The sequence below is a fragment of the Schistocerca cancellata genome, chromosome 2 (assembly GCF_023864275.1).
Source record: "Schistocerca cancellata isolate TAMUIC-IGC-003103 chromosome 2, iqSchCanc2.1, whole genome shotgun sequence".
NCBI classification, from domain to species: domain Eukaryota; kingdom Metazoa; phylum Arthropoda; class Insecta; order Orthoptera; family Acrididae; genus Schistocerca; species Schistocerca cancellata.
This window is the reverse complement of record NC_064627.1, coordinates 909428057-909453749: the sequence shown is the minus strand read 5'-3', so window position 1 is coordinate 909453749 and position 25693 is coordinate 909428057. Positions and strand designations below refer to the sequence as shown.

General features: G+C 43.1%; 1 protein-coding gene across 1 annotated transcript in view; it reads left to right on the top strand.

Annotated features, from left to right (window-relative positions):
- LOC126162843 (DNA polymerase alpha catalytic subunit) overlaps nt 1–25693 on the top strand; it is a 244379-nt gene that overhangs the window by 189006 nt on the left and 29680 nt on the right. The window contains exons 27-28 of the mRNA XM_049919607.1: nt 6660–6791; nt 15662–15778. Of these exons, the coding sequence (XP_049775564.1) occupies nt 6660–6791; nt 15662–15778 (249 nt within the window). The remainder of the gene's footprint in view (nt 1–6659; nt 6792–15661; nt 15779–25693) is intronic.

The following is a 25693-nucleotide window of genomic DNA, read 5'->3' as shown; positions in this document are numbered from 1 at the left end:
GTTTTTTCGAAATTTTCCCGCATTTCTCCACCCTTTAACGTGTTTTGGCGGCAACACAACCACCTAACCTTTATGCACATCATTATCTACCTACACAAGTTCACCATAGGATCAACATAGCCCAGCTCTAACCAACCCTTTTTCGCCTTTTTTCACACCAGATCTCCATTTGATTTCTAGTTTCACCTTTATCTCTCCCCATATATTTTTATATTTATTTTCATTTTCATTTCAGCCTCGTGTTCCACTTTCCACCTTCTAGTACCATGTCACCCTCACAACACCACCACAACGACCCCATTAAGTTTTATTTACATTCCCTCCGCAAACATGCCTTCACCCTAGCCAGATTACACTCCCATATTTTATTTTCTCAGGCTTGTCTGACATTTGGCATCACCCCCAAAGGCCTCACACTTAAAGTTCCCATCTCTGGCTGCAACCCTTCTTTCCATCAGTCCCTATACCAGTTCCAAACCGAACAATCCATTGCCCTCACCCACCTAATCCTTCACCTACACATCCACTCAGCCAATCAACACACCCATCAACTCCTGTCCCTAATAAAAGTCCTCAATCTTTCCTCTCCCACATCCACACCGGTTGTTCAGAGCATCCTCCTACAGGCCAACCGCAAATTAGAACAGCATGCCACCCCCACCTTAAAAAACTATCCAATCTCCTGGTTTCCCACCTCCGGAAAGGCAACACACTCACCCTTCACAACCATTCCAGCAAACCTCAACCTCCTCTCATTGCACACAAACCCAGTCTCTCCCATCTACTCAATCTCCCACTTCCAGCTCCACTCCCTCCAAAACCTCAAAATTCCAATCAACACAATCTGGAACCACAACACCCCAATTCAGTAGTTAACCTCTCCTCCAAACCTCTCTCCCAATCCGAAACCTCTGTCCTATCCAAAGGCCTCACCTTCAGCCCCACTCCCAGATTTAACCAAACAGCCCTTGTGAAAGATTTACTGTCCTACACCCGTACTCTCTGCTGGAAATATCACTTTGCCACGAAGAAAAATGATCCTAATCCTACTCCTAATGATCCAACTCCCCAAGATACTAAGTCCCTTCTCCTTCCCTCTTTCCTGACGAGGCAACCGTTGGTTGCGAAAGCAGACTTTTGTGTGTATGTTTGTGTTTGTTTGTGTGTCTATCGACCTGCCAGCGCTTTTGTTTGGTAAGTCTCATCATCTTTTTTTTTAAATATATTTTTCCCACGTGGAATGTTTCCCTCTATTATATATATATATATAATAGAGGGAAACATTCCACGTGGGAAAAATATATTTAAAAAGAAAGATGATGAGACTTACCCAACAAAAGCGCTGGCAGGTTGATAGACACACAAATAAACACAAACATACACACAAAACTCTAGCTTTCGCAACCAACGGTTGCCTCGTCAGGAAAGAGGGAAGGAGAAGGAAAGACAAAAGGATTGGGTTTTAAGGGAGAGGGTAAGGAGTCATTCCAATCCCGGGAGCGGAAAGACTTACCTTAGGGGGAAAAAAGGACAGGTTTACACTCGCACACACACACATATCCATCCACACATACACAGACAAAAGCAGACATTTGTAAAGGCAAAGAGTTTGGGCAGAGATGTCAGTCGGGACGGAAGTACAGAGGCAAAGATGATGTTGAAACACAGGTGAGGTATGAGCGGCGGCGGATTGAAATTAGCGGAGATTGAGGCCTGGCGGATAGCGAGAAGAGAGGATATGCTGAAGGGCAAGTTCCCATCTCCGGAGTTCTGACAGGTTGGTGTTAGTGGGAAGTATCCAGATAACCCGGACGGTGTAACACTGTGCCAAGATGTGCTGGCCGTGCACCAAGGCATGTTTAGCCACAGGGTGATCCTCATTACCAACAAACACTGTCTGCCTGTGTCCATTCATGCGAATGGACAGTTCGTTGCTGGTCATTCCCACATAGAACGCTTCACAGTGTAGGCAGGTCAGTTGGTAAATCACGTGGGTGCTTTCACACGTGGCTCTGCCTTTGATCGTGTACACCTTCCGGGTTACAGGACTGGAATAGGTGGTGGTGGGAGGGTGCATGGGACAGGTTTTACACCGGGGGCGGTTACAGGGGTAGGAGCCAGAGGGTAGGGAAGGTGGTTTGGGGATTTCATAGGGATGAACTAAGAGGTTACGAAGGTTAGGTGGACGGCGGAAAGACACTCTTGGTGGAGTGGGGAGGATTTCATGAATGACTTCCTCAAATCCTGTCCTGAAATGAGATCCATCCTTCAGACTTACGTTAGGGGGAAAAAAGGACGGGTATACACTCACACACACACACATATCCACCCACACATATACAGACACGAGCAGACATATTTAAAGACAAAGAGGCAACAGTTTGTTGCGAAAGCTTGAATTCTGTGTGTATGTTTGTGTTCGTTTGTGTGTCTGTCGACCTGCCAGCACTTTCATTTGGTAAGTCACATCATCTTTGTTTTTAGGTATATTTTTCCTACGTGGAATGTTTCCTTCTATTATAACCATATATATATAATTTTTTTTAATAGACACTGGAATTTTCAGCAAAAAAGTTTTGTTATTTGTGCACCTGGAATCCTATACACAGATAAAATTACAATATTTTGCTCCAGCATTATGCAGCAGCTTTGAAATATATATATTTTTCATTAAGGGAATCAAAATCAAATCTTGCTCTGTATTCCGTTGATCTTTCTACAAGTATTACTCCTACAAAAACTACTGGCAACATAAAAGTTTTCAAGGTTATTTAAGATTTTGATACGACCCTTTGTAAGCCATTGTTCATTCAAGCATACAACCTTGATATTTGGTATTTCTGACAAAATGATTTGCAAGTCGTTAAGTTTTGTTTCTCTGACATTTGTATAGTTTGAAGTTAACCCATTTTTGTTCAAATACATTAAGAATGTATTGTTACTTTTTTGAATATTCCTAATGGCATTTGTTTTGAAATGCTGTTTGTGTATTTTCGTTTGAACTTCATTATCAATTTTTACTACCCTATCTCTGCATACTAATTTCCCTTACTAAGTATGATCTTACAAATATCACTATACACATCGCTCTATTCCTATCCAAATGAACTCCACCATTGTGAAGTCCTGTACGTAGTTACTGAGCGATACTCTTGTCATAACTCAAAGAAATGTAGCATCTGCTGGACCACAGAGCCCAGTTGGATCATCCCAGTAGTGATGAGAACAACTGAATGAAAACAATTGATTCAGCTGGTTGTTGGAAAACAGCTGACTCATCCAGTTGTAATTTTATGTATTGGTTGGACTATTCACTCACTCTTTTGAGTGAAACCAGTCTGTGGGAGCAACTGAATGAAAACGATCAATTCAGTTGGTTGAAGTTTTGCCTATTGGGTGGATTATTACGCATTCATTTCTTTAGAGTGAAGTAAGTCTGTGGGAGCAGAAACATTACATTGTTTTGTCATTGTTAATTAAATTTTGTTGACTGCACTTTGTCCTCTCATGTTATCACTGTTGTTGTTCTGATATTTGCTTTTTATTGAGTTTTTATTAAGTAGCTTTCAGTTCAGTTTTTAGTCCGTGTTTGTGAATAGGTAGTTACTTAATACTGAACTTTGTGTCTGGATCAAAATGTCTAAACATTCAGTGTTGAGGGAATGGAAGCAGTTACATGATTGGATAAAAAGTGACCCTCAAGATAAATTCAATGCAATATACAGTATGTGCAGGTATAATTTATGTTCTGAAACAGTGCTAATGAAAGAAGTTCAAAGAAGATTAACAGACAATGGTAAGTATTTCTTCAACAACAACAACAACAACAACAACAAAACAAGTGACAATATATGTGTAATAGGCAAATGATTAACCCCAACCAGTTAACCCCCCAAGCAATTCAAGAAATTTGTCTTATTTGGTTTCTGTTCATGTCACTTCAGTGTTTACTGGAAGAGAATTATCGGTGACAGTGAAAACTACCCAGAAGAGAGAGAGAGATTGACATTGCCTGTCTCTAAAAAAGTTAGCAATGCTAGTCATGGTTCACATATAACCGAAAGGCTGAAACAGTTTGTATGAGGGTGGAATGAAAAGTAATGCCTCCTCCTTCGATAATTGGGTTTGGATGGGGATATTTTAATAAATCAAATGCAGAAATAATCCTTAGAAGGTGATCTTTAATTACCAGTATTCACTTTCTGACATAATCACCAGCCAAGTGGATACATTTGTGCCAATGATGAACAAGTAGCCATCACAGAAGAAGTTGACAATCTGTTTCTGCAACCACAGTCTCACAGTTCTCTCAGCGTCTTCATCAGAAGCATAATGATGTCCCCGCAGATTGTCTTTCATTATTGGGAATAGATGGAAGTCAGACGATGCTAAATCTGTACTGTGTGGAGGATGCCATATGGTGGTGAGATTCAGTCTCTGAAGTTCTGCTGTGGTGGCGCATGAAGTGTGTGGTGTGGCGTTGTCATGCTGCAGGAAAACATTTCCCTTTTCCTTTCGGACCCTTGTTAGCCGTCGTTTCAGTGTTCGCAGCATTGTGATGTGACACTCTGAATTCATTGTTGTTCCATGGTCAAGGAAATCAACATGAATAACACCAGCTGCATCCCAGAGCACTGTGGCCATGATTTTTTCAGCTAAGGGCTGCATCTTGAATTTCTTTTTCTGGGTGAGTCTTTGTGTCAATATTCCATGGACTGACATTTCGTCTCTGGGTCGTAATGGTGTACCCACGTTCCGTTTCCTGTCACAGTTGAATGGAGAAAGGCATCACCTTCATTCTCGTAATGCAAGAGGAGTTCTTGGCAGATTTAAAGTTGGTTCACTTTCATTTCAGGGGTCTGCATCTGGGGTACCCATCGTGCACAGATCGTCTGATAGCCAAGCAAAGCAATAATGTGACCCATACTTTCTTGTAAAATGCCAATTGTGCTTGCAGTTTCTCTCCGAGTGATATGACGATCGCCCTGAATCAATCTGTCAACATTTTGCTTGTGAAACTCTGTGGTTGCTGTCACAAACCATCCAACTCTTTGTTTGTGACGAAGGTCAGATATTCCTGCGTCAACATCTTTAAACTTACTCACCTAACAATGCACAGTACTCACATCAACACAATCACCATAAACTGCTTTCATTCTCTGATGAATCTCCTTTGGGGTGACACCTTCTGTTGTCAAGAATTCAATGACTGCATGTTGTTTAAATCGCATTGACTGGCCGTATGCGCAGGGTTCCATACTTTACACTGTAACAACACAACCGTTCAATGGGAAGGCTTCCCGCCAACTGGAGCTGTAGAGAAGACGCTACGGAACAGGCCAGTACCTGCCTCATACCAATGCTGCCAACTGCTGAAGAGTTACGAAGGTGGAGGCACTACTTTTCAGTCAACCCTCATAAGTGAAATCATTCAGACCCAGAAACAGAGTGAAAACATTCGTATAACCACCACAGACTGTGTCAGTCAATTGTCTTGCATTAAGTGAAACAAATCAAACCAAGAGAGTGAGTGAAAATCATTCATGTAACAGACATGGCTACAGAGTCTAGTTTCATTTGACTGAAAAAAATGAAGAAATGAAAAAAAACAATTGACTGGCCAAGTCAGTTATCCCATGACTACATCCTGGGCAGCAAGAGTTTTGCCAAACTCTGTAAATGGATACTTGCTGTCCCATACATCCTCTCAATTTACAACCTCCCCAGATTTAAAATAATACAACACTACCTTTTTCCGTTAATGTCTGTTAGAAATTTTAAAATGTGAAATTCCACGTAGATTGGTACGTGGAATGCCATTCAGATTAACTGCAGAAAACATTGACAATATTTTATTTGTAATATTGCAGAGCACACATATTGTATACTGATAATATCGAAAATTAGGGAAGTCAACTGTTGTGTAACACTTCAAAGATATCGCTCAGTTCAAAGAATACTAAGTTTGACACAATAAGTTGTCACTCAGACCCAAAGTTCCGACAAATAATTTATTTCTTCATATTCCTCCCCTTCATTTTCCCTTTTTTATTGTATATATTAAACTATACTAATTATATTCTCTCCATTTGTCATTTTTCTTCTGTATCCATCCTCACTTCCCATTCTCATTACATTCTGTGGTATCTGAAATTTAGGTGGCTTCCTTTCTCCTTGAGATAAATATCTCTCCCCCCCCCCCCCTCTCCCCCCTTTTCCGTTCAGACAAATATCTCCCCATTCCACTCCACACTTTTCAAATATATGTCTTACTAACTGTACTGGGACCTGTCCCCAGTGAATGTAAGCAAGAATGTGTTTAATTTTGTGTAGCTTAGAAAATATAGCTCTAAATTAAATCAGTTGATTGTGTGGCAGTTGCAGACAGGTGCACACTTTAATCAGTTTGGCCATTAAAAGTCTCACATCTTTGAAAGTTTTAAGTTGATTACACTCAGCAAGTAAAAATGATGCCTACATAGCAATTCTCTTACTATTTTCTTGCATAATAATTATTGTGTCATCTGTAATGGAGCAGTGCAGATTTATAGGAAGATACTCTCGTACCATATAAAAATTTGGTCCCTGAATTGGAAACTTGCCCACATGCATCACATGCAAGAGAACTACATACCATAAAAGTGTGTTATGTTTTTCAGGAGGCAGGACCTATTTTACATCTTGAAAAGTGCCCCAACCCACAGTGTGCGGTATCTCCACTCTCCTATCTTGCAAACATACAAAACCGCTTAGCAGTTGCTATTCGTCACTACATACATCTTTATTATTTGGTAAGTGTATTACTAGTCATATTATTAAAATTAGTGTAAGCACAGCACAGTAAGTACGTGCTTAAAAGCACACTGATTTTAATTGCACTATATTTAATGTACTCATAATATCTTTTCACAAGGTAAAGTTAATGTATATTGCTCTGTGGCATTGAGATTGTTTCGGATGATAGTGGTCAGGTAAAGAAAATTATAAATGTGCTTCGAATTAGGCTCTATAATGGGATGGTGGTGCAAACCCCAATTATTTGCCAGGATACATGTCTCTTAACCGAGGGGAACAGGTCAATGGGTTGCATAACATCGACAACGTGGCTGTCGAGGAGTAGAGTTCAAATGGAAAAATACATTCTTTATTTAGGAAGATACTTGCACAGTGGTTGAAGGAGGTAACTCAAAAGTGTGCATTGACTGCAGGCAGCAGAGTCAACCTCAGCAAATCACAATGTTGCATGTTTGGCTGTGAGTACATGTGGTCACCGTCCAGGCATGCGGTCTTGACAAAGTAGCAGCATCAGTGGCTTTGTCGACATGAGACTGCTGTTAGGTATTTCCGTGCGCCAGTCAGCAGGTGGCTGTGGTAGTGGGGTCAGGTGGATGGCATGCTGGAGTGCAGGCCCCAACCCAAACCCTTGGAGATGCCAAGAGACTGGTTGAAGTCACTCCAGAGATGGCTTCCTAGTGTTGGCTCTGGCTAGAGCCCCAAAATCATCAGGTCTAGCAGTTTAATTTACAGAAGCCAGTATGTTGTCTTCGACAGCAAGCATTCGTCAGAAACAAGTGTATTGTCAGGAGGGCCCCAGAGCAATGTGATAGGACAACTATTATTCTCTTATACATAAATAATCTATCAGACAGAGTGGGCAGCAATCTGTGGTTGTTTGTTGATGATGCTGTGATGTACGGTAAGGTATCGAAGGTGAGTGACTGTAGAAGGATACAAGATCAAGATGATGTAGACAAAATTTCTAGATGGTATGATTAATGGCACCTAGCTCTAAATATAGAAAAGTGTCAAGTTAATGCAGATGAGTAGCAAGAGGGGAAAAAAAGAAAAAAAAAAAACAGCAGCCAAACTGTGATGTTTGATGTTAGGTTACAGCATTCGTAGTGACCTGCTTGACACAGTCACTTTGTATAAATATCTGATCATAACATTGCACAGTGATGTGAAATGGAACAAGTATGTGAGGATTACGGTAGGGAAGATGAATGGTCAACTTTGGTTTATTGAGAGAACTATAGGAAAGTGTGGTTCATCTGTAAAGGAGACTGCTAGGGTGGTCGTTTCTTGTGTACTGCTTGATTGTTTGGGATCTGTACCAGTTCAGTTTGAAGGAAGACATTGAACAAATTCAGAGAGTAGCTGCTATATTTGTTACTGATAGGTTGAACAACACGCAAGTCTTACAGAGATGCTTCAGGAACTGAAATGGGTATCCCAGGAGGGAATATGACGTTCTTTTTGAGGAACATTATTGAGAAAAATTTAAGAGACCCAGTATTTGAAGCTGACTGCAGCTTGTAGACTAGCAGCTAGTGGATGAAGCTGCTAGATATAGACAAAGCCAGTTTGTCCACATGGGACCATTGGTCGGTGTGGAGTATGTCTGTGTCAGTAGTAGTCAGAAGACAGTATGCTGCTAAACTTGAATTTGAGTAATCAAAATATCCACGGGTGTACTGCCTGTGTACAGTGTCCAACGAGCACAATATTTCGGCGATCATACATGTCGCCATCATCAGGTGAACTGATGGACTGAGCTCCTGTGAACGTGCCGGTACGGAGATCCGTACGCTATGGCTGCTCAGGGGGTACTGGTTTCGGTTGCGGCGGCGGCCAATTTAAATACCCTCCACCCGCGGCGCACTCCCTCCGCCGTCCGCGCCCCACGCCATGGTCGCGCGGTGGAACAGATTGCGACGGTGTCCGCCGCTCGTGGTCTCGCGGTAGCAACATTATTGAGAAAAATTTAAGAGACCCAGTATTTGAAGCTGACTGCAGCTTGTAGACTAGCAGCTAGTGGATGAAGCTGCTAGATATAGACAAAGCCAGTTTGTCCACATGGGACCATTGGTCGGTGTGGAGTATGTCTGTGTCAGTAGTAGTCAGAAGACAGTATGCTGCTAAACTTGAATTTGAGTAATCAAAATATCCACGGGTGTACTGCCTGTGTACAGTGTCCAACGAGCACAATATTTCGGCGATCATACATGTCGCCATCATCAGGTGAACTGATGGACTGAGCTCCTGTGAACGTGCCGGTACGGAGATCCGTACGCTATGGCTGCTCAGGGGGTACTGGTTTCGGTTGCGGCGGCGGCCAATTTAAATACCCTCCACCCGCGGCGCACTCCCTCCGCCGTCCGCGCCCCACGCCATGGTCGCGCGGTGGAACAGATTGCGACGGTGTCCGCCGCTCGTGGTCTCGCGGTAGCGTTCTCGCTTCCCGAGCACGGGGTCCCGGGTTCGATTCCCGGCGGGGTCAGGGATTTTCACCTGCCTCGAGATGACTGGGTGTTTGTGTTGTCCTCATCATTTCATCATCATCCAGGAAAGTGGCGAAATTGGACTGAGCAAAAGATTGGGTAATTGTACGAGCGCTGATAACCACGCAGTTGAGCGCCCCACAAACCAAACATCATCACCCTCAGATTGCGACGGTGTCTGATGTGACATCGGTGTGATGGCTCTGTCCGCCGTGGTTGTCACAACTATACGTTTGCTCAATTTACTCTTGATTAACCCAATTGCTGGTTCCCAAGCCTTGCTATGATTATAGTGACGGTTTATGAGGTCGTCATTGGTGCGAATTTTGATGGCCTCTCTAACAACGCTGTCCCAGTATCTCGATGTCTGTACCAGAATCCTCGTGTGTTCATAGTCCATAGCTTGATTTTCTGACAAACAATGTTCAGTGACCGCCGACTTGCTTGGATACATCAGTCGAGTGTGCCTCTGGTGTTCACGGCATCGATCCTCGATGGTACGCATCGTCTGACCAATATACGACTTGCTTCATTGACACGGAATCTGGTACACGCCGGCCTTCCTCAAACTGAGGTCATCTTTGGCACTCCCCACCAGTGCACAAGTTTTATACGGAGGACAAAACACAGTTCCGACCCGGTGTTTCTTCAAAATGCAGCTGATTTTCCCCGAGAGTGCGCCTGTATATGGAATAAACGCAGTGCCTACCTCCTCCCTCGTGATTTCATCCATCTCCACAGGTTGTGCTGTAGTGGTTGGGCAGAGAGCACGTTGAATCTGCCATTCTGAGTACCCATTTGTTCGAAATACAGTTCTCAGATGTTCCAATTCCTTGGGTAGACTCTCTGCGTCAGAGATAGTGCGCGCCCTATGTACTAGAGTTTAAAGTACCCCATTCCTCTGTGAAGGGTGGTGGCAGCTGTGTGCATGCAAATACAGATCAGTGTGCGTTGTCTTCCGATACATCCCATGACCTAGGGTGCCGTCAGCCCTTCTCTTGACCAAGACGTCGAGGAAAGGTAATTTACCCTCCGTTTCAGTCTCCATAGTGAATTTGATGTTGGGGTGTATGGAGTTTAGATGTGTAAGGAAGTCAAGGAGTTTATCCATACCATGTGGCCAGATGACGAACGTGTCGTCCACGTAACGGAAAAAGCAAGTAGGTTTCCATTCGGATGATGACAGTACTGTACAGTGCCGAGCCTAGGGTGTCATTTGTGTACTGTCGGACACCTTTGGCCCCGTCAGTTTGCAAACAAAGCTTAATTCTGCATTGTACTGTTGGAAACTTTAAAATGAACAAGAGGTGATACCTAACCGAGTGTAAACATCCATCAGTTTCTTTAGTGTTCACCCTGAATTCACTCAAATCTACCCAAGTCCACTTTCACAAATCGAACATTTAAACTGACTCTCCAATCCAACTATTTTGCTGTCGTCAATCACTTGAATAGAAAGCAGTACAAAACACTTTTTCACTCACCACTTTACGATGCTGATGCTGGACATTGACCAGTGATGTCACTAGCTGTCACGGGCTCTCTTCTGACACCATTGGCTGCCTCCATTGCTGAGTGTGCAGCACAGCAGAATGCCATGCCAGGGGCCCAGGTTTGATTTCTGGCTGGGTTGGAGATTTTCTGTGCTTGGGAACTGGATGTTGTGTTGTTTTCATCATCATTGATATGCAAGTTACCGAAGTGGCATCAACTAAAAAAGACTTACATCAGGTGACTGGTTTACCCTATAGGAGGCACTAGCCACACACATTTCATTGTTGTTATGGGTGGCTGTGCCAAACCTGATTAATTGGCAGGATGGACATCCCTTCACTCAGGATGCAGGACAATGGACTGCATAACACAAACATCTGTGTCTGTGGAATCAGTGGAATTCAAATGTAAAAATGTATTTTTCATTTAGAAAGATGCTCGTACAGTGGTTGAAGGTGGCATCTCAGAGGTGTGCATTGACTCCACGCAGGAGTCTGCCTAAGCAAAGTACAAAACGATCGTGTTTGGGTGTGAGGGCACATGGTCACCACCCAGACAAGCGGCCTCTGCAAAGTAGCAGCATCAGCGGCCTTGAGGATGCAACACGAGAGTGGCAACAAGTGTTTCTTCAGCAGCAGGATGCTTGTCTGCCAGGCAGCCAGTGGTTCTGACAGTGGGTCAGTTGCAATGCTCGCTGGAATGCAGACCCCAAACCCAAAACCCCTTGGAGATGTACACAGACGTGAAGTGACCTTATAAGAGCATTCTAAGCAACAACAGGCTCCTAGATACACATAAAACAAGAAACACGTAATTTAGTATAACGTAAAAGAGAAGCTTCTCATTTCACAATGGCTGCAGCTGTTCAATCACGTGAACACCACAAAAATTTCTAGGTTGAAAAGAATCCGGACTATTGTCATCACAGCTTGACGGTCAGTGACAAGCGAGAATTACATGCCCAAAGTGGACTACAATCACTGCGAGTTTAAACAGTATAAATTTTATGTCCAAACGGGTCACAATTAAAACGGTGTCTGAAAATCACAATCATCAAAGTCTGTGAATCAGTGAATACAAAGTCCTGACACCTGTTCCCTGATAGGCCAAAGTTGGTGAGCGTTGCTAATAACAGATGGCTGACACCCCATAGAAGGCTTCGAAAGTGATGGTGTCCAGGATGGCGCGTCTGCTTCAACTGACTTCGCTGTGGCCATGTGGCGGGCTAAACAAAGTGTCTATGGACTAACATGACATTGCAGACGCAAGAAGTGCTGTGATCATCGCGCCACCTAGTGGCAATGTGGTAGCTGGCGGATGGGGAAGCAGGTGCCGCTAGCCACAGCGGCCTACCTTGTTATAATGGTGGACTACGTGTTCCGATACGGCAAGACCAGATGAAGTTACCTTGTACGTGTCACCTCATAGTGGCTGCAGCATAAGTACCAGAATCTAGCAGCAGCATGTAGACCAGCAGCTAACGGATAAAGTGAAGCCTGTTGAGCTACATGGGTCCATTGGCTCTCGTAAAGTATGTGTTGGTGTTGGCAGTAGTCAGAGGCAGGGTACTGCTAGCTACGAGTGGTGAATATTTATAGCCACTCTGGCCGGCTCTGTTTTTATCACCACCTTTAGTAATGTAGGGGAATAAGGTAGTGCAGCATCACGGCATGGCATGACATGACACAATTTAGCTTGTCACTACAGTGGATTGGTGCCTTGCACCATGCCGCTGAGAAATTTTCCAGCCCTAGTAAATATATTTCACAGACCAGCTTGTTTACACCCTTGTCACAGAAGTTGTGAAACCTGCTTGGAAGAGTGTTTCTACAGCAGCTTCAAGTAAAGTGCCTGACAAAAAAAGTTGAAGCCTCCAGAAGAAATGATCAGATGTCAATGGAACTTTGTACAAATACACACCATTGGCAGGTGTGTAAATTATTAGAGTTTTAATTCTTTGTGACAAATAGAATGGCCGCCAGTGTGCATTAGTATTGTTCATATATAGTATTGTTACCATTCTTGGTATATAAGTGGCACGAATTATCATCAAATGTTGAGTGATCACTGTGCAGGACACAGCGGTTCCTCACACTCATGTGATAATTTATCAGCACCAGACAGAGTGTGAAAGGACCCCTGTTATGGGTTGTCCATATGTCCAGATAGTCAAATTGAGAAATACCCGGAGTTGTGGGGCATTCAGATATGACAGTGGCCCAGTGTTCGACTGCATGGGAAGGTTAGGGCAGGCATACTCATCAGGGTTCCAGGAAACCGCATCTGACCACCACAAGGAGAATCCACATGGAGAAGCACATTGTAATCCCTTCAAATCTGCGCTTGCCATCTGACAACAAGCAATGGTCTCCCTGCAACATTCTGTGTCATGATGTAGCAGTGGTGAGAAACTAGCAGGAACTGGACTGGGGAATTTCCATCCATGTGTTGGTTGCTGTTAACACAATGCAAATGGCTGAATATGGAATGTTGCAGTGATCCGGAAGCATGGACTGCTGATGAATGGCATTGCATTGTGTGCAGTGATGAATTGTGGTTCTGCACTACCCTGGATCATCAGTGAGTATGATGGTGAACTGGGAAGAGGTCCCCCCTCCTAATGTTTTGGATAGGCACAGCAGTGTTACCTTGGCATCATGATGTAGGAAGCCATCAGGTATGACTTCAGATCATAGCTGTTCGCAGTTGAGGGACCTCTTGATGGCATAGTGACACATCTTGAGCATCCTGCGTCCTCATGTTACCTATAAAATGATGGAAATTCCTGGATGGAGCAGTATGAAAATACGGGAAGGTAACCACTCACCCACAGTGGATCTATTTGTGGATCACTGAAACACACAGCAGAAAATGGCATTCACACTAACTTCCAAGCACTGTCTCTTTTTGTAGTAATACCATACACATTCACATGCACAGACACCCAAATACACAATCCTGTGGCCAGTGCAAGACTAATTGGAAGCAATTGCCTGAGCTGAGGGTGTAGGCAAGGATACAAGGAGGGGTAGTGGAAAAGAGGCAGGTCTCTGGGCAGATGACTTCATGGCTGTGCAACAAGATGAAAAGAGTACAGAGGGCACAACAAAAAGAGATGTAAGGAGAGGGAGAGGGGGTGAATCTGAGAGCAGAAAAGATTGAGGGGAAGGGAAGGAAAAAGAGATAAAGAGGGAGAAAGGGAGGGGGAGAGAAGGGAGTGTGGTTGAGGAGGAGGGAGAGGGATGATGATGATGATGATGATGACATTATGATGATCGGTTTGTGGGGCATTCAGTTGTGTGGTCATCAGTGCCCTTACAAATTCCCAATTGTTACACAGTCCAGTCTAGCCACTTCACTAATAATAATGATGTTGATGCTGCTGCTGCTGCTGCTGATGATGATGATGATGATGAAATGATGAGGACAGCACAAACACCCAGGCCCCGGGCAGATAAAATCCCCAACCCGGCCGGGAATCGAACCCTGGGACCCCTTGATCCAGAGGCAGCAACGCTAGCCACTACACCCTGAGCTGCGGACAGAGGTAGAGGTAGGATGCCTGCATGGGGGGGGGGGGGGGGGGTTATGGAACATGGTAGTACATGATCTGGATGGAGGAGGAGTGGTGTGGACACAGGAGATTAGGAAAAGACAAAAGTGAGACATTGGGAACAGATTAGCGGAGGTATAGGGCAAGGTGGTGGTGGGGGGGGGGGGGGGGGGGGAGACTGTGAGATTGCAGGATGTGTTAAAAAGACAATTCCCATCTGTGTAGTTCAGAGAAACTTTTCTGAAGTGGGTTTCCAGGTGCCCTGCCTAGTGAAGCAAAGTGAGTTTACAGATGGGGGTGCAGCATATTTAGCAATTGGATTGTTGTCAAGTTTGCAGTTTGCCATAGGCCATTCATGCCAGGATCGATCATAAGGGAACAATACAAAGGATGCAGGATTGGGAGAGGAGTGGAGTAAGGATGGACAAGGATATTCTGTAGGTTGGGTGGGTGGCGGAACACTACTTTGGGGACATGTGTAGGATGTGAGTCCTGATCATTACGCGGACCACTTGGATACTTCAAGCACAAGTTTCTCTGAACTGTGCCTGTGTGAACTGTCTCTTCACCACATACTGCACTCTCGCAATCCCCTTGGCCTAATTCAATAGTGCCATTTTTCTACAGGACAATGCTCATCCACATATGGCACATGTCCCTGTTCACATGATATTGTACTCGTTTTCTTATCAGGATACTCAGATTTGTCGCCAATCAAACGTTTGTAACCAGCTCAGACATCGACTCCACAGTTATGAGCCAGGTACCCTCAGGAGAGGATACAACGGCTTTGACACCCTTCCCAAATGAATTAGTGCACGCATCCAGGCCAGAGGAGGTGTGATGTCAGACTGATATGTGAGCTCATTCTGTTAAATTCTTTGTAAATTCATCTTGATTTTCTTAATCATTGTAATAACATCCCGTACCTTCTTAACTTATGAAATTTCATTTCGTTTCCTTCTCCTCTTCTGGGTGCTTCATTTTTTTTTCTGGCTGCGTAGATAAAAACTTAAACAGCAGCATTAGAGATAGAAAGGCCAACAGTAGTAGTTGAAAAAGAATGTGATTGCAAGGACATAGTTTTTTGTGTTAAAAGCTAAACAGGGAATTGGAGACAAGAATAAATGCAGAAATTGAGCAGAAGATTCATTTTGAATCACAAACGGGGGAGCAAAATGCAAAGTAAGGTAATACTTCCAGATATTTGGCTCCTAATGATCCTCTTTTTGATGGGTATATATTTGTTAATGTAACGTTTGTATTATTTTTTATTTTATATTTCATTTTATTATATCCTCATTATAAATACTGTTGTTAATTTGTTTCCTAGAACTGGCTCGTGTGTGAAGATCCTGCGTGCACAAATCGCACTCGCAGGCTGCCACTGTGGTTTGGCCGTGGCTACCCAGTGTGTAACTTGTGTGGCAAAGGACTGATGTATCGTGAGGTGAGTGTATAAAATGTGATGCTACCATGTGTACCAATCCATAGATATAAGTAATAGAATTAATGTTGTTAGACACAAATGGTTCAAATGGCTCTGAGCACTATGGGACTCAACATCTTAGGTCATAAGTCCCCTAGAACTTAGAACTACTTAAACCTAACTAACCTAAGGACATCACACACACCCATGCCCGAAGCAGGATTCGAACCTGCGACCGTAGCAGTCCCACGGCTCCGGACCACAGCGCCAGAACCGCTAGACCACCGCGGCCGGCTGTTAGACACAAACAACTGTTCAAATGTTTTGTAATATTTCAGCTGTAAAAGATTTATTTAAATAATGAAATGTTTGAATGCCCCAGTTAATATTCTGTACTGGAATTGGGAGCTGACAATATTTGACACACATTCATCCATAGATGCACATCTGGAGTAGGGCTGACACAAACAGTTTCATCTGCTTTTCATATCTTTTATATGAATTCTTCTTAGGAGAAAAATAGGGTTTTGTAGAAATCCGTCTTAGGAGTAAAACAGGGATACAAAGTTAATGAATGTGAACATGTGCTGTAAAGAATGAAAAACCACTAGATGCTGACTAGAATAGAAAGAGGATGCAGGGCAAAAGAGACAAGTTTGTGGTATGTTTGTCTGATCTCCCTGTCTCATATACTCTTAAAATTAAATGTGATATAAAAGAGCTGAAAGGAGTACTGCAAATGAGCGGTGTTGTGGATTAATTCCTTGCAATGAAAGGTCTTGTGGATGCCAGGCAGATCATTAATATTGCCCTTCCAGAGCGTTATTCAAATCTGGTGGCAATGGACAAATGACTCAATACCAGCTATGAAATACACCACAACCAGAGGATATACATACAGCAGACACAAGAACAAGGATGGTGTTGTGGGTGTTGGAGAAAACAATTCCTTTATTCCCACATACATTTAGCAATAACTGAACACTACAGACATGAATGAATTGTGTAGACATGAACAGCACGGAATAACTAATTAAAGCTAAGTCAAAGAATAACTATATCACTGCACGTAAATTAACACTTCACGGAATGTTTATGAAGCACTGTACACTTGTAGGGATCGATTGTCAGAAATAGGTCACTACATGATTCCCCCCTTTAATGCTAACGATACCGCAGATTAAATTTCACACGCCGTCCAGCTCTTGTAACTACTTCTTTCTTGAAACCGGGCGGTGCGTCACGTGTGTCAGTGATTGTGTCAGGGAGTGGTGTAGTAGTCCTCGACGTCGGTCTTGGTGTTGCAGTGACTGGTGTTCGCTGAGCGTTGTGGTGTTCATGGGGTACAGGAACACATCTTGTAGCTTCTCCTGTCTTCTCTGGTTTGTGTTCAGTGGTAGCTGTGGTGTCTGTTGCGTCCAGAAACGTAGGCTAGATACGGTCCACTGCAACTGTGGTGGGTGTACCGTTAATCATTATGCGGAAAGTATTGGTATCCCTACTGACTACCAGATATGATCCGTCATATGGTGGCTGCAGTGGTTTACGCACAGTATCATTGCGTAAGAATACATGCGTGCACTTGTCTTGCTCCACAAAAACGAACGAGTGTCTTCCAAGCTGGTTTCTGGGCATTGTTGGTCTCAATTGGCGTATATGCTCTCTTAATCTTGTGGCGAATTCTGAGGCTGTGATTGTATCATCTACCATGCTGTGCAGAAATTCTCCAGGTAGGCGTAACGATTGTCCATACACCAGTTCTGCTACTGTTGCTTTCAGATCACTTTTGAATGACGTTCGTAGACCCAAAAGTATGATAGGTAGTGTCTCTGTCCAATTCGGTGTTGCGTGACATCTCAGTGCTGCCTTTAACTGTCGATGAAGACGCTCAACCGTGCCATTTGATGCGGGGTGGTATGCCGTGGTGCGTATATGCTTCGTACCTAATAACGTAGCCAATGCTTTGAAAACGTAGGCTTCAAATTGCCGTCCTTGATCAGTTGTAATTCTCAGTGGAACTCCAAACCGGGCAACCCAACCACGAATAAATGTTTGAGCTATAGTTTCTGCAGTGATGTCCTTCATTGGAAATGCCTCAGGCCACCTAGTAAATCTGTCAATCACCGTGAGGCAATAACTGTAGCCTTCCGATGTCGAGAGTGGGCCGATGATGTCAACATGCACATGGTCAAAACGCTGATTTGGTGGAAGAAATGTGCCTAATGGTGCCCTGACGTGCTGTGTGATTTTATTCCTCTGGCACACGAAGCATTGCTTCACAAATGTTTTACAGTCTGTGTGCATACATGGCCATACAAATTTTTGTTTGACCAATCTGAGTGTGGCTCTTACTCCTGGGTGTGACAGATTGTGCATTGATGCAATTGCCTGTGTTCTGACTTGCTGTGGCACAAATGGACGCATCTTTCCTCTTGCTACGTCACAGTACAACTCAATGCTTGCTTCAGGAAATGTCACGAGCTGTAGCTTCAATCCTTTCTCTTGTTGCAATAGATCACACAACTCACTATCACATTGTTGCACATGCACGAGGGCGTCATAATCAATGGCCTTTGTCACTGCTTCCACCTATGCGATGTCATCTGCTACTGTGGACATTGCTTCTATGCGAGAAAGTGCATCAGCTGGAACATTTAACTTCCCTTCCACATACACAATGCTGGTCATGAACTGGCTGACATAATCCGAGTGTCGCAGCTGCCTGGGCGATGCTTTCTCTGGCTTTACCTTAAAGGCATAGGTAAGTGGTTTATGATCTGTGTAAATCGTGAACTGTCACCCTTCTAATGCGTGTCTGAATTTTTTTACTGCCGCATAAGCTGCGTACAGCTCACGGTCATATGTTGCCCAACGTTGCTGAGATGGTGACAATTTATGACTATAAAATGCAATGGGCTGCCATAACTGATCAATTTGTTGCTGAAGTACGGCACCAATGGCAGTGGACGAAGCATCAACCATGAGAGCGAGTGGAGCATGCGCGACCAGGTGTGCTAATTGCGCGGCCTCTGCTATAGCTTTTTTTATAGCGTGAAATGCGGTGTCCGCCTCGATAGTCCATTGCACACTGTGGTTAGGTTTAGGTGCGCCTTTAAGTAGTTCATTCAATGGTGCAGTTATCAGTGCATGATTGCGAATGAAGTGTTGGTAGAAATTCACTACTCCAATGAATCATCGTAATTCTCTGACTGTGACAGGGCGGGGGTATTTGTTTATGGCCTCTACTTTACTATGTGGCAGTCGAATACCTTGTGCATTCACCAAATATCCTAGAAAGCGGACCAAAAACACACTTGGCAGGATTAATTACTAGTCCATGTGTGCGTAGGCGGTCAAACACTTGTGCCAAATGCTGTAAGTGCTCCTCTTCTGATGCATACATCACCAATAAATCATCTATATACACATAGCAAAAATCTAAATCTCTTGTAACCTCATCCATAAAACGTTGGAAGGTCTGGGCGGTATTACATAGTCCGAATGGCATTCGGGTGAATTCAAATAGACCAAATGGTGTTGTCACCGCTGTTTTAGGAATGTCTTCTGCAGCTATAGGGATCTGATAGTAAGCTCGAACTGGATCAATGGTAGAAAATGTAGTCTTACCGTGAACATATGTTTATGTGGAACTGGGTAACGGTCTGGAATGGTCCTTGCATTGAGTTGGCGATAGTCACCGCATGGGCACCATCCATTCTTCTTTTTAGGCACGATGTGAATTGGGGATGCCCAACTGCTATAAGAAACTCTGCAGATACCTTATGACAGCATGCTGCGAAATTCCTGCTTTACCACTTCTAGCTTTTCGGCCATTAAACGTCTAGGCCGAGCGTGAGTTGGCGGCCCTGACATGGTCAAAATGTGGTGGATGGTTGTATGCTTGACTGGTGGGAGAGTAGGCGATTGCTGTGTGATTTCAGGGTATCCTTTCAGTAATCGTATATATGGTGTGTCGCCTGTGACTGTGCGTACCTCTAGTGGTGTGATAAACGGACTTTTCCTGTTGTATGCAGATTAGTAGTCAAATCTATTGGTCGCTGACGTCGCAGATCTGGCAGTAAGTCGTAGAAGGACAAAAAAATCTGCTCCGATAATAGGCTGTGATATATCTGCCACTGTAAATTGCCATTCAAACACACGGCGTAGCCCCAAGTTAAGGAATAATGTTACTCGACCATATGTTCTAATTTTGGAGTCATTGGCGGCGTTTAGATAACAGTCGTCGCAGCTCCGGCGTGATAGGCGGTTTGCTGGATATACGGACACTTCTGCGCCTGCATCAACGAGAAACTGTAGTTTTGTTTCGCGGTCTGTCACAAAAAGTCGGCGAGTGTTGGCACTGGAAGTTATCACTGCTACGGTGTCTGCTTCATGTTTCCACTTGCAAGGTGGCATACACTTTTGTGCATCATTACCAAATGTCTTGTGGTACCAGCGTAAGTTATGTAGTGATGCTGATCGATTGCGACTTCGTGGCCATTGGCAGTTGTGCGTTGTTTGTAATGCAGCTACCTGTGCGGTCAACTCTGCCAGTTGTGGTTGTAGGGAGACTATCGTCACTGTGGGCGAATTTTCTTGTTGTGGTGTTAATGTTGAGACACTTGATGTGGGATACATTTCAATTAACCTGTCGGCTGTTTGTGCCAGTGCCTTTAAATTGCCTGCACATACAGTGAGAATTTTTTGAGTATCTGACAGCAACCGAGACAACCACAACATCAGTTACAGTGTTACTTGCCAGTGTGCGCAAACGTCGTAAGAGTTGTGATGGAGTGCAATCTCAGAGTTCTTCAGTGCGCAGTAGCTTCTCTAGCCGTTTTGCCTCTGATTGTGACAAACGCATTATTAATGCATTTTTAATGGATGCATAACGATCGGTATCCAGTGGTGTGGCTGGGATATCTTGTACTGCGAGGACGAACTGGCTTTCTAACTGGGCAAACCACAATAGAGGATTATGTAACCAGAATGGTGGAGGTTTTATCGTCACCCTGTTAATTGCACTGCTGGCTTCAGGTTGAATTGAGACTGGCGAATCAGTCATTATTGTGCTGAAACGAGCGCGACGCGGCTGGCGCGGAAGTTACAAACGTGAACGTTGCAGAACTTCGTTAAACGCTGAAGCCGACGCGGATGTTAACATAGTTCGTCGGGTGTCACCAATGTGGGTGTTGGAGAAAACAATTCCTTTATTCCCACATACATTTAGCAATAACTGAACACTACACACATGAATGAATTGTGTAGGCATGAACAGCACGGAATAACTAACTAAAGCTAAGTCAAAGAATAACTATATCACTGCACGTAAGTTAACACTTCACAGAATGTTTATGAAGCACTGTACACTTGTAGGGATCGGTTATCAGGAATAGGTCACTACAGTGTCATTCAGGAGAACCAGATTAATATTCAGCTCACTGGCATGTTGCAGAAAGTGATACATATCACTGTCAAACAAACCAGAAGTGAAGAATCAGATGTACAGATGGAAAGGATTCCTGTTGAAACTAACCCAAACTTTACATATCTAACTATGACAGGCATAGTAGCTTTGAGGAATGAAGTAGTGAAGGCAGCAGAGGATCAAGTAGGTAAAAAGATGAGGGCTAGTAGAAATCCTTGGGTAACAGAAGAAATATTGAATTTAATTGATGAAAGGAGAACATATAAAAACGCAGTAAATGAAGCAGGCAAAAAGGAATACAAACGTCTCAAAAATGAGATCGACAGGAAGTGCAAAATGGCTAAGCAGAGATGGCTAGAGGACAAATGTAAGGATGTAGAGGCTTATCTTACTAGGGGTAAGATAGATACTGCCTACAGGAAAATTAAAGAGACTTTTGGAGAAAAGAGAGCCACTTGTATGAATATCAAGAGGTCAGATGGAAACCCAGTTCTAAGCAAAGAAGGGAACGCAGAAAGGTGGAAGGAGTATATAGAGGGTCTATACAAGGGCGATGTACTTCAGGACAATGTTATGGAAATGGAAGAGGATGTAGATGAAGATGAAATGGGAGATACGATACTGCATGAAGAGTTTGATAGAGCACTGAATGACCTGAGTCGAAACAAGGCCCCAGGAGTAGACAACATTCCATTAGAACTACTGAGATCCTTGGGAGAGCCAGTCCTGACAACACTCTACTATCTGGTGAACAAGATGTATGAGACAGGCAAAATACCCTCAGACTTCAAGAAGGAATATAATAATTCTAATCCCAAAGAAAGCAGATGTTGACAGATGTGAAAATTACCGAACTATCAGTTTAATAAGTCACAGTTGCAAAATACTAATGCGAATTCTGTACAGACGAATGGAAAAACTGGTAAAAGCTGACCTCGAGGAATATCAGTTTGGATTCCGTAGAAATGTTGGAACACGTGAGGCAATACCGATTCTACAACTTATCTTAGAAGAAAGATTACGGAAAGGCAAACATACATTTCTAGCATTTGTAGACTTAGGGAAAGTTTTTGACAATGTTGACTGGAATACTCTCTTTCAAATTCCAAAGGTGGGAGGGGTAAAATATAGGGAGTGAAAGGCTATTTACAATTTGTACAGAAACCAGATGGCAGTTATAAGCGTCGAGGGGCATGAAAGGGAAGCAGTGGTTGGGAAGGGAGTGAGACAGGGTTGTAGTCTCTCCCCGATGTTATTCAATCTGTATATTGAGCAATCAGTAAAGGAAACAAAAGAAAAATTCGGAGTAGGTATTAAAATCCATGGAGAAGAAATAAAAACTTTGAGGTTCGCCGATAACATTGTAATTCTATCAGAGACAGCAAAGGACTTGGAAGAGGAGTTGAACGGAATGGACATTGTCTTGGAAGGAGGATATAAGATGAAGATCAACAAAAGTAAAACGAGGATAATGGAATGTAGTCGAATGAAGTTGGGGGATGCTGAGGGAATTAGATTAGGAAATGAGACACTTAAAGTAGTAAAGGAGTTTTGCTATTTGGGGAGCAAAATAACTGATGATGGTCGAAGTAGAGAGGATATAAGATGTTGACAGTCAATGGGAAGGAAAGCGTTTCTGAAGAAGAGAAATTTGTTAACATCGAGTATAGATTTAAGTGTCAGGAAGTCGTTTCTGAAAGTATTTGTATGGAGTGTAGCCATGTATGGAAGTGAAACATGGATAATAAATAGTTTGGACAAGAAGAGAATAGAAGCTTTCGAAATGTGGTGCTACAGAAGAATGCTGAAGATTAGATGGGTAGATCGCATAACTAATGAGGAGGTATTGAATAGAATTGGGGAGAAGAGGAGTTTGTGGCACAACTTGACAAGAAGGGATCGGTTGGTAGGACACGTTCTGAGGCATCAGGGGATCACAAATTTAGCATTGGAGGGCAGTGTGGAGGGTAAAAATCGTAGAGGGAGACCAAGAGATGAATACACTAAGCAGATTCAGAAGGATGTAGGTTGCAATAAGTACTGGGAGATGAAGCAGCTTGCACAGGATAGAGTAGCATGGAGAGCTGCATCAAACCAGTCTCAGGACTGAAGACCACAACAACAACAATGACAGGCACCTATTCTTCATACAGTATAATCCAGTAGCTTCAGATTCTTTGGCATCCAAATCACATGAAATCAGTGATTAGAATGCTTGAGCATTGGATAAAAGCAGAACATACTTTATCCTTTGTAGCAAGAACACCAGATGTAATAATACAGATAATGGACCATTCATAATTATTGTTGAAAGTACTTAAAAATAGAATTGGTAAACTCACACATACGTAACATGGATATCACAGTATACCAAAGTGAAATCCATAAATCATTCTTAATGTCCTCCATTCTCCCACCCACCCATCCCCCTCTCTCCCCACCCACCACAAATTGTCCTAACATCCTCATCCCAGTAGAGAGATAGATAAAGGGAAAAATAAAACCTCAATGGTAAGATTTCTCTCATTGTGCACAGAATTGGCAATTGAATCTCAATGTAGACAAGTGTAATGTGCTGCGTATACATAGAAAGAAAGATCCCTTACCATTTAGCTACAAAATAGCAGGTCAGCAACTGGAAGCAGTTAATTCCATAAATTATCTGGGAGTACACATTAGGAGTGATTTAAAATGGAATGATCATATAAAGTTGATCGTCGGTAAAGCAGATGCCAGACTGAGATTCATTGGAAGAATCCTAAGGAAATGCAATCCGAAAACAAAGGAAGTAGGTTACAGTACGCTTGTTCACCCACTGCTTGAATACTGCTCAGCAGTGTGGGATCTGTATCAGATAGGGTTGATAGAAGAGATAGAGAAGATCCAACAGAGAGCAGCGCGCTTCGTTACAGGATCATTTAGTAATCACGAAAGCGTTACGGAGATGATAGATAAACTCCAGTGGAAGACTCTGCAGGAGAGACGCTCAGTAGCTCGGTACGAGCTTTTGTTAAAGTTTCGAGAACATAACCTCACCGAAGAGTCAAGCAGTATATTGCTCCCTCCTACGTATATCTTGCAAAGAGACCATGAGGATAAAATCAGAGAGATTAGAGCCCACACAGAAGCATACCGACAGCCCTTCTTTCCACGAACAATACGAGACTGGAATAGAAGGGAGAACCGATAGAGGTACTCAAGGTACCCTCCGCCACACACCGTCAGGTGGCTTGCGGAGTATGGATGTAGATGTAGATGTAGATGTAGAATGTGGAATAGTGCAAATGTATCAGATTACTTTTCTGTCATCAAGCTCGTGAACCAGTTGCCATAGACTCCGTAGCTAATCTCATCACACAGCCTCCTTGCTGATTCCTTGCTTATGGATTTAAATGCTTACCATATTTTAAGCTGCCTGGTGGCACTTTAATAAATTTTTCAATGGCTATGTGATCATTTGGAGTTCAGTGTCTTGTAGTTAACACTTGTAGATTTGCTGTAAGGCTTTCCTCCACCACTGATCAAAGGCAGGAAGCATAACAGCTCAGTGGTAGATAATCGCTGATTTGCACTACCGTTAGGCTTAGTGCTGTACTACCGACTCCCTGTATTTGAACATAAACACAATATCTAGGAATGGTTAGATCGCACCACTGTAGTGGTTAATAAAAAAAAGAAAAGGAAAAAGAGAAGAAAAGAAAAGAAAAGGTTGACCATGGTGGGAAGAAATGGTGAATAAAAAGGTGGTTTTAAAATCGTAAATGACCGTGAAAAAAGGAAAGAATGAAATGCAAATCAGACTTCATATTACAGAAAAGCTATAGTTGGGGTGGTCCTTGTGGCGTTTTTGAGCAAAAGTTAAACCAATTTCCACTACAAAACTTACTGAAAAGAAACAGAGAATAACAAAATGTAACTGACAGGGGAAAGTGGCGTAGATAAATCATCCTTTACCAGGTTAACTTGTCTTCTTTCGTGCGGCGTCCAGGTCTTCAAAAATCTCCTTCAATTCTGCGTGAAAAGTCTGCTCCGAAATCTTGCAATTGTCCAGGAATCACTCATTCATACCAATTAAAATCATCTTGATACGGTATGCAATTTAATTTACTTTGCTACTTCCATCCTCCGAATTTCTTAACAACTTCCACAATATGTCTACACATTAAAATCAGATCAAGACTAGGTAATAAGTTTTTTTTAACGTCTTCATCAGATCACGTCTGCCTTAAGCTTCGGCTATCAAGAGACAATACAAGAAACGGATAGAAAAACAATAAAGAGTTACAATTTTAGTATTTTCTATCTGCCGTCGAGCGCTCATACCACTGCGACGGTATAATTTTTGTCTGAGGGAACGAGTGTAGCGCGGCGAAATTCAAAGTCCCGCTACACCACTAACACTTTTTCTGCTGTGGGTGTGTATACATGTCTTGCTACACCAATCCCCAGTGTTGTGGATGTGTATACGCGTGCAGCTTGGATTTTCCTACAGTGCTGTGGACATCTGA